At 37.8% G+C, this 9,709-nt stretch overlaps 1 protein-coding gene across 3 annotated transcripts; it reads right to left on the reverse strand.

Annotated features, from left to right (window-relative positions):
• Positions 1–929: 929 nt before the first annotated feature.
• Positions 930–9,334, reverse strand: LOC101474078 (uncharacterized). Of its 3 annotated transcripts, none has more exons than XM_004543877.6 (8): positions 9,154–9,334; positions 6,319–6,347; positions 5,584–5,654; positions 4,355–4,648; positions 3,833–4,129; positions 2,647–2,757; positions 2,498–2,537; positions 930–2,306 (listed from the first exon to the last, which is right to left on the reverse strand). In XM_004543877.6, the coding sequence occupies exons 1-8, from the start codon at positions 9,157–9,159 to the stop codon at positions 2,258–2,260; spliced, it is 897 nt and encodes a 298-aa protein (XP_004543934.1). In that variant the 5' UTR covers positions 9,160–9,334; the 3' UTR covers positions 930–2,257. The 3 variants fall into 3 exon arrangements, with proteins under 3 accessions (XP_004543934.1, XP_004543935.1, XP_004543933.1); XM_004543878.6 differs by lacking the exon at positions 9,154–9,334 and adding an exon at positions 8,531–9,095 and having other exon boundaries at positions 2,494–2,537; XM_004543876.6 differs by lacking the exon at positions 9,154–9,334 and adding an exon at positions 8,531–9,094.
• Between the last annotated feature and the right edge of the window lie 375 nt (positions 9,335–9,709).

A 9,709-nucleotide genomic window follows, 5' to 3' on the forward strand; every position in this document is an offset into this window, starting at 1 on the left:
AACGGCAGTATTAATCATTTATTTTCATCAATCAACAAAATGAAGTGAATGAACCAAAGTGAAATCTAAATTAAATCAGTATTTGGTATGACCAGCATCCATTCTTCTAGGTACACTTGCACACAGTTTTTGAAGAAACTCGGCTGGTGGTTGTTTCAAGCATCTTGGAGAACTAACCACTGATCTTCTGTGGATGTAGGCTTCCTCACATCCTTCTGTCTCTTCATGTAATCCCAGACACACTCGATGATGTGGGGGGCACACGATCACTTCCATTACTTCCTGTTCTTCTTCATGCTGAAGATAGTTCTTAATGACTTTGGCTGTATGATTGGGGTTGTCGTCCTGCTGCAGAATAAATTTGGGGCCAATAAACAATCATTTATATTTCTGAAAGTGTTCTTTGTTTGCAGCGTTTTCTCCCTCCCGCACCTGCCTAAAACTTTTGCACAGCGCTGTAGGTACAAACTTGGTGTATATACAAAAAGACAGTTCAGTGTGACGTGTACACCATATTCACTTGCATCTCCTCTCTCAAAGACTTAATAGTGAGGGAATTACCCTATTTATGGCATGTCCAGTCTACTCTACAACACCTTTCTTGTACTGGGAAGGAAAGTGCAGACACTGATATAATTACACATTAAACACTGTTTCCTTCTTAGGCAGAAGGAAGTTAACTTTGTTTCACAGGCTATCTTAAGACAAGTGTGCTTGGGATCATGAGGTATTTCAGTAACATCCAAATGCACTTGTACACATAAACCTGAAAAAACAATCATATACGTGAGCAAGAGTCAGCTCAATTTTGTGGTGCTCGTACTACATCTAGTGGCAGTTTGACTACATTGCAGCTGAAGGTGAACTTGGAGGTTTAAAGCTGCGTGTGGTGTAGTGAAGTGCGAGTGTAACTCTTCCCACAACTTCAGTTAAATTACATAACTTTTATTGGTTGAAAAGGGACACAGACAGAATTTGAAACTCTAAAAACAAAAAGAAAAGATAAATTAGGCACCGAACAAGAGTGTTTCAAGCAAATTTAGGAAATGAAAACACCCTTTAGAGAATTTTTGGTAATTCCAGGGAATGGGGAATAACAGACAGGCTCCTCTTACCAAAAACTGTAAATAGCACAAACATTTTACCGATAAATATCTTCAAGGAAGTAAAAGTTAGACTGAAATAAATATTATGCTTAATAGCATACAAAAGGTTACATGTGATAACCTGAGAACAGTCACCTGAGAAAACGTCAGAATTGTGGAGAAGACCGCAATATCCCCCATTAGGGAACGTTTAACGGCCATTTAAATAAAATACAGAAAAAACACATTTCCCTTGTATTGAACATTGCACCTTACAAGGAAATCTGAAAATACTGGAACTTACTGCACAATACACAAAATTTGCTTAAAATTACAAGTTAATCTGCACAAAATGTTCTGAATTCCAGCTTTTCTTCATCCACATTTTTTCCAGTACATGTCAGTTATTATTTCTGACCCCAATGTAGTACTATTCTATTAAAAAATAAACAAAAACAAAAAAAATCAACACTAAGATGACTGAACTTTTCTTTTTTGTTTATTAAAATAAAAAAAAATATATAGTATTTACACTGTTGTTTAAAAATCTAGGGAAAAAAACATTAAAAATTGGCTACAGAAGAAATGTACAGGAGGGGATTTTAAAGTGCAGCAATGACAGTATTTTCTTTTTTTTAAATGACTCATAGTCCACAAGTGACCATTGTAGCGAGTGTGCCAGGTTCTTCCCGCAGTGGTTGGTGTAACAACAAAGTACACATATACATAGTATACAAATACAAACATACATATGTATAATTCTTCTAACTTCTTGTTTTTCGTCTATCGTCACACGGCGTCAGGAGGTATTTCTGTCACAGTTTTCCAGTATTCGACAACAACCTAACCGCACACCGCTGATAAAGTCTGTTTTTTTGCTTTTACATAGTGAAGTCAGCCATTCTCACTTTACTGACGCACTTTGCTTCACCAGTAAAAGAACAAGATATGATACTTCCTCAAACGCTAAAAGTCACAAGTGTTGAGTGTGAAATGTTAATAGCATGTAGTTCCTGGTGATGGGTCACTCACTCTTGGCGAGGCCTGGTGAGGTTATTCCTATTTTGCGTGGAACCAGCTGATCACAGTGTGTAATTGACACAGAGGAGACGATATCTGTCCCTCTAGATCCTTGAACGTGGGTTTAATGTTGTCCTTCACTGGTTCACCCCTCAAGCAGCTTCTTTTTCTCCATTTTTTTCACAAAGTGATATTTCCACCCTGGATTAAATAAAACACAGAAGGAAATAATTAGGCAGAAGGAAAAAACAAGGAAAGCGAAAGCACTATCTGTTCTAATCTACAAGCAGAAATCAAAGGTACAATTTTGATTTCTATGAAAAGTTACACAGATTACTGTGTAATCAAAGTATTATGACTACACTATTATAGACAATTAAACACTTACTTACGCCTCATTTGTATTTACTCTCTCTAGCCTCATACTGCCTCCTGAAAAACAACACAGAGCCTGCCATGAGTTTCTGCACATTTTGAGTTATTCATTCTCTTATTTTCATGTCCCTGCAGTTTTACACATGTGTGCAATTTCTGTGCTCACCTGTCCGTCTTCTCCAGCACAAAACACCTGCAATCATGACCACCACCACCACCAGTATACAAATGGCTGTCATAATTACTATATCAGAGCTGCGTTGATCCTGATGAGCACCTATCAATGAGAACAAATGTATCAGAATCAAGATTATTACAAAGAACCCCACATGACAAGTATTATGAAATACAGAAAAAAAGAGTTATTATATTTAATTACCCTGAAGAACTAAAACAAAAAAGTGAACTGAACTAAAAACAAGGCATGTCTGCCTTTTCTTTTCCATGCTGGGGAACTTAAAGGTCAACTTAAACTATTTCATGAAAATGAACTGCCGAATGTTTTAACTGAATCGTTTTCCTTAAATCTGAATTAAACTGAATTCATTTCACAGAACTAACATAAGTACAAACCCCACTGTATGATTAAACTGTATGATTCTTGATTCAGGAAAACGTTTATAGCACACTCTTAGCATATGCAGAAAAGACTCGTTAATCTTTCTTTTTACATTGGGCACAGCAGTAATACTACACTACTACTGCTGTCAGTGCTGATATTGTGATGTTATCAACCCAGCAACCACAATGTATTCACAGTGTCACAGCTTCACTATTTTAACATGAAGGTAAATTAAAAACCACCAAGCAACTGATCAGAAAAGAAAAGGGAACAATCATTATAATTTAATATGTCAAAACATGACATATAGTAAAACTGCAAAGCTCTAAAAAACCTGGAACTTCCCCCACGCACCCACTCTGTTGTTGTATTAATAAACATATAGTAGGCTCAAACAAATTTTACATTTCCATAATACCTCAGTTTAAGAATAAATACAGCACGTAATTTTTATCACGTCAGTCTCAGCAGTAATTTGAGTTTGATTCTGCAGGAAATGCTTTGCTATTCAGTCACTTTCATTCGTCTTGCTGAAAAATGTAATCTAGTAGCCTCACATAAGTTTTAAAAATCTCAAAAATCACAAAAACTCAACCTAAACTGTTCTGTGTCAGCCACACAAATGCTGACAGAATAAGAGGATGTTGCTATGAAATAAAACAATAAAGGGGATATATGCCAAGAGATTTCCACTGGCTTTCAAACTTCCCAAAACTTGTCCAGTAGCTAATTGTGGGAACTACTTTGATAAAGAAATAATTGTCTTTTCTAAGATGAACAGGCTACTCACAGACTGAGAACTCATCCGAAGTGACGTCACCCACGGAGCAGCTGAACTTTATCTCCCCGTTCGAGCAGTTATAACTCACAGCGGTGGTAATGTTATACAGAAATGTACTTGGATTTGGGGAAGAGACAGACTTCACATGTTGCCATATCTGCCTGATGGTCTCATTAGTGCTGGTAACTATAGCCTGAACTATCATGCTGGATTCTGGGTATCCATTATTTGATGTACACGTTGTCTGGCAATTCTGGGTTTCCTCGCTGCAGACTGGAGGACTGAATAAAGGCCTGCTGTACTTTGCTAGAAGAAAGACACAAGGAAAGTGATATCAGCCTGGTGTTTCCAACATGTACAAAGGGACTGGCGTATATATGAATATAAACAAAGAAAACAGCTGTTTTCTTTGTTTATATTTATATTACATGCACATACTTTACACTATTGTAACGCTTCATCTTAAAGGTCTATTCACACTGACAGTCATATAAAAATGAACTTCATGAGATGAATTGAAGACATAAATACCTGTGACACTGAGGGTTATTGAGTCTTCATTAATATGCTGCTCGTCTTTGTACCGAATGTGACATTTGTATTCCCCACTGTGTGAGACCTTTAGGTTATCCATGAACACAGATGAAGTGTTGCGATCAAACTTTGTGTTGTTCCACGTTGCTGGTACTTTTTTAGATTCATAATAACCATTAACAAAGACGTTGTCTCTTTGGAGGTAAAGTAAGTCAATGTTCTTTACTGATTTACCAGAGCAGTGAAAAGTCACATTTCCACCGACCTCCCCTTTGAGAATAGCAGCACCTCCTGTTAAAAAAAAACAAAAAACACAAAAACAAAAAAGGAACAGGGATGAAGTTTTAGGGCATATATCTTTTATTAAAGAAAATATCTAAAGGGAGAAATGAATGCAAACAGTTTCTATTTTAGGGCAGACATGTGTTTCCATGCGGTTTTGTTTAAGCTCCTGCAGAGTTCCGCTGCATGACGCGGTAGGCTAATTTCACTTCTTCATAAGCCCCTTTGTCTTTCCTTTTTGTGCAGAATACACGGAGAGAACTTTTTTGTTTTTCCTGTTTTGAAGTGTGAGTGTTTTTGACTGATTATCTACCAACTCGTAAGAAAACATCTCTGGCTTTAGCTTCCAGATATTCAGATTTTTCTACTAATTGAATTTTCCAGCAGTTCTGGGCTGGACTGGTAGCTGGAAACTGAACAGGGGGCATTAAAGGGACTAAGACAGGAAAGCTATAATATTCTGAAGGAAGACATAGAAAATAGTTTGGAAAATGGGGTTCCTTGCTTTCTTGGTGAGAGTCAGATGAGAAGAAATAGTCAACACTCGTGTTTATACACTAAATTTGAAGCTAAACCCAAAAACCCATTAGCTTAGCTTGTGTTAGCATAGGGTGCTGCTGTAATGGCTGGTCCAGTCATGTGGATGGCAGCTTCCTATTCATTACAAAGATGTGCGAATAGCATTGATCTACATATTCACCTTTTACAAAGAAAGGAAATCTCCTAAAAAGTTTAACTTCTTCATAAGACCACTCCATCAAACTAAGAAAAAATTAAAGTTATGTAAATCTGAGTTGGGGGAGCACACGTTTTGCTTTCTTTCCTTAGCTAGTGATGTGCAACCAAGCATAATACTGTCATATCACACATTCTTATTCATGTAATAAACAACTGGTTTCTATGTTTAACCACAATGAACGAGTGCTGCTGGCAGAACTGCTCACCTGTGACAGTGAAGGGCCAAGTCAGTGTCAGAACAAGAGATAGCAGCAGATCAAGGGAAAACCTTTGAGTTCTAGGAACACAGAAAATGGTGAATCATTAAAGTGGCACGTGGAGATAAAGAATCACACACACTTTTTTTTGCATCAGTGCCTAAAGATGGCTGAGATAGCTGACAGTAACAACAACCAGGAAATAACTGAGACAGTTCAGTAAACAACATCTGTGGCCAAGCAATGATCGTAAAACACAGATAATGAACTTGGGCCAGATTTGCTCTCTTCTGTCACCAACTTCTTGAAGCTAAAATGATCACTTCTCTTTTCAGTTCAAGTAACAACACAAGCGCACACATGAGATCAGTGGGAAGGCTACAAACTCATGTCTGGATCCATAAGCTTTCGCATTAACCTTACGCTGATGCCCATAACTAGCTAATATAAATAATTAATAATATAATATTTAAGTAACAGGAGATATATAGGAGGAAACTGCTTTTAAAATTAGAACACCAGAAAATTACATTCCAAAATTTACTTCCTAGTAATCCTTTTGGGCCTTACTTACTGTAAGTCTTACAAGTCCAGTCACAACAGTGGCACATGGATATGTATCAGAGCAACAGTTAATAACAGGAACATGTGACTGGGTGTTAAAATATCAAAAGTGCCCTAACCACACGCTGCCTTGTGCTGAAATCATGATAGGAATGAATAGAAAATCGGAGCATTACTTACAGGAAATGATACCGGCTCCAGGTGGACGCCTGTTAGAAAGACAAACTGGTTAATCACTGAAATGAAATGTAGTGTGAGATGCCATCAAGTGGCACATGTACACCTGAACACTCAAAAATAACTTGCATGCAGTGATTTCTCACCATTTACATTTGTCAGGAGAATGATAGTTTTGTCTTAAAATATCATTAATGCTACACAAGGGCGATATCAAACACCCAGTCCCGAAACCCACCCAATCCTACCCTTTCAGTGAACTAGAATCTTATTTGAAACATTTGACTGGCTCTTTACAGTCATGTTTTGGGGGAAAACAGGCTGTCTCATCCTGAAAGAACACGCCCAAATGGTTTTCAGTATACAAGAAGCAAAAGGAAAGTCCCAGTCAGTATAAGAGAGGGCTTGTTCTAAAAGGGTGTATTCCTGTACCTGCTAGGAGAAAACAACATTCTAGTTTTCTTTTACTACGCATTTGGTATCATAGGAACCAAATGCTAACCACATAAGCACATAGCTTATTACATATCCTCCCCTGTCTTATATAAATTTGGAAAAATAAAAAATGAAATATAATAAACAAATAGATCAGTTTGTTTCGTCCAACAAGAAGCACAGACTTTATTTGTTTTTGATGAACTAGTTTCACTTGAAATTGTTTCTAAAACTATTCATGAGGAAGTGATCTTTTTTTTATGTGACTTTGCTGGCAGTGATCAGAAATCTCAGGAAATTCCCACTTGGAAAATCAAATCGGGATTGTTTCAGTTGTAGGATATGGTGTAGTAGGATAAAGCACAAAAAAAAAAAAAATCACATATGCTTCTCTCCACATTGTCAGTAAATATCTAAAGTGAAGGTGTTTTAAAGAGGCTGACCAGTGGAAACACCCCTACCCTTCACGAGTGGCCATTTAGCAGCAGTGACTGTCATAAGTTGAAACAAAAACAGAGGGAAATCCCAAAGGTCAAGTAACTGCATGGTGTATTTGGTTTCAGGAATACTGATACAAAATGAACTGTGGAAGTGATACTAATGCAGATGGATTTCTTTTTTTTAAATCAAGGACTCAAATTAAGTGACAATTTTATCCAACTCTGATGTGGCCATTGGGGGAGGGTGGTTACATTTCCCTAATGAGACATGTGAGAGTAAGCTGTGAATAGCATTTTGTTTGATATAATGTTACATAAAATAATTTACAGATCTTTGATGTTAAAACAACAGGGCACACCTCCAAACTCTAATGCAAATTACAGTACTTACAAGTATATTTAAAAATAGAATTTCTGATTCTGTGTTGCAAATCAATCTGTGAATGTATTTTGTTTTCCTTTTTTCATTATTGTATTTGCAACTTCTGCTTTATCACTACACTGCTGTGCAAACTGAACAGCATTAATCAGCAAGGCTTTGCAGTACATGGGAATTCCCCTGACGTAATGATTGGAGAGAACACTCATTCTGCTGAGCTATTCTCATACACACATACTCTCCTCTAAACCCCTTTTGTCTTACAAATTAAAAACCTCACACCTGGTTCACACAATCAGCTGAATTCATCCAAATGGAGTTTCACGACTCATCTTCTTTTTAGATTTTTTAATCTAAATGATACTAAACAACAAGCCAGACTGTAAAGGATTCTGTGGAGTGCCTCTGTTTGTCTTCTAATGCTGACACTTTCTGCATTTGACCTTTGTTTTTCCCAGAGACAGCCAAAACACAAAAGTTACTTTCTCTTTCCTTTCTCATTCTCTTAATTATTTGGGTTCATGCATGGTGGACACACTGTTTCATACTAAAGTCGTTTTCCTAGAAAGGCTGTACAGTCACACAGACATTCAGTCGTGCTGAAAAAATATCTACATATAACAATTTAAGATAAGATAAGATAAGATAACTCTTTATTGTCATTGCACAGTCATACATAGTACAGTAGTACAATGAATTGGATTTCGATATATGTATATGAATGTCTATCTGTTTATCTGTGTTAAACGCTCAGGATTTTTTTCTCTGCTTTCTCTTTGAGAGCACATCTATACTAGTCGTTACCATTACCGTCACAATTTATACTCCAGAGCTTAAACACATTTCCTGAGAAGCATTCATCCCTCTATACAGCCATCCATTTTCTTCCGGTTATCAGCTGGTTACAAAGAGTTGTATTAGCAGTATATTTTTTCTGTCCTTGATGCAGTTTCCACTTTACCATGCCATTTTTGTTCTTTTCCATCCATCCAGCTATCCACCTATCTTTCACTTTTCCGGGGGACAGGTCGCGGGGGCAGCAGCCCTAAGAGGACGCCGAGACCTCCCTCTTTCCCCAGCCACCTCCTCCAGTTTATCCGGGGGAACACCGGGGCGTTCCCAGGCCAGCCGAGAGTTTCTGTCCTGGGTCTACCCTTGAGCCCCTCTCGGACGGCTGAACTCCTCACCGTATCTCTAAGGGAGAAGCCACCCTCCTTTCGAAGAAAGCCTATTTTTGCCATTGTATCCGTGATCTCAGTATTAGTTTCAGTTGAACACTTAAAGTTTTAACTTGTATAAGGATTCAGCTCAAGCTACAACCGAACTGTTAATTTGTTCACTGCTCCTGAGGCAAGCTAGAATAAAGCAATGTAAACACCGAGACCCTGACACACATGCCTGCACACTCCGCTTCTCTGTCACTTTCACATAGCCTCGATTGTTTACACAGCAGCTTACATTATTGAGTGACTCACATTATTATTATCATCTAGCATAAGCATGAACGATGATGGTAGCCCGAATCAATTCAAACACTGTTTAAGTATGTGACATTATCAAACTTCAAATGACGCAAACACTCACCATCATGCCGCCCTGCTCTCTGTGTTAAAATGAATCGCTAAATCCTTCAACTAGTCTGGTATGCTGAGGGGGCGGGGGGAGGAGGAGCCACATCTCAGTTCCTTTTTCATATGCTAGTAACAACTGATAGCAGTTGTTACTAGCATAAAGGCTAAAGGCATGATCACTGACTGTTTTGAAAATGTAGTTAACGATAACTAGAAAATCTAAATCAAATCGTTGCCTCTTTCACTTGGCAAAATCAACAAGCCTTATAAAGAATTACACAGCTGTGAAGATTTTGATTGTTTGTGTGTGGGTGTGTGTGTGTCTGTGCGTGCCTGCTTTTTTATGTGGTAATACAATCAGCCTAAAACACTTCCGTATGCATCAATTTCTGGCTCATCTGAACATGTGACAGAAATTCTTCTGAAGAAATCCCAAATAGTTCTCCTGGTAACAGACTGTATAAATGAGAAATAAAGAAACTAAAGAGCAAAGTTAACCTTAGTTTATTAGCCCTTTTAAGGTATTGTTCTGGCATCGACTTTATCTGCTCCACTACATGCCAGGAACT

This window comes from Maylandia zebra, linkage group LG14 (assembly GCF_041146795.1).
Source record: "Maylandia zebra isolate NMK-2024a linkage group LG14, Mzebra_GT3a, whole genome shotgun sequence".
Classification (NCBI taxonomy): domain Eukaryota; kingdom Metazoa; phylum Chordata; class Actinopteri; order Cichliformes; family Cichlidae; genus Maylandia; species Maylandia zebra.

Coding starts and splice junctions, on each gene's coding strand:
- LOC101474078 (XM_004543876.6), bottom strand. CDS start 8,554: ATGGAAAAGAACAAAAATGGCATG. Junction 5,655..6,318: donor TGGAGCCGGTATCATTTCCT/GTAAGTAATGCT, acceptor CTGTGTTCCTAG/AACTCAAAGGTTTTCCCTTG. Junction 2,538..2,646: donor GTGCTGGAGAAGACGGACAG/GTGAGCACAGAA, acceptor GTTGTTTTTCAG/GAGGCAGTATGAGGCTAGAG.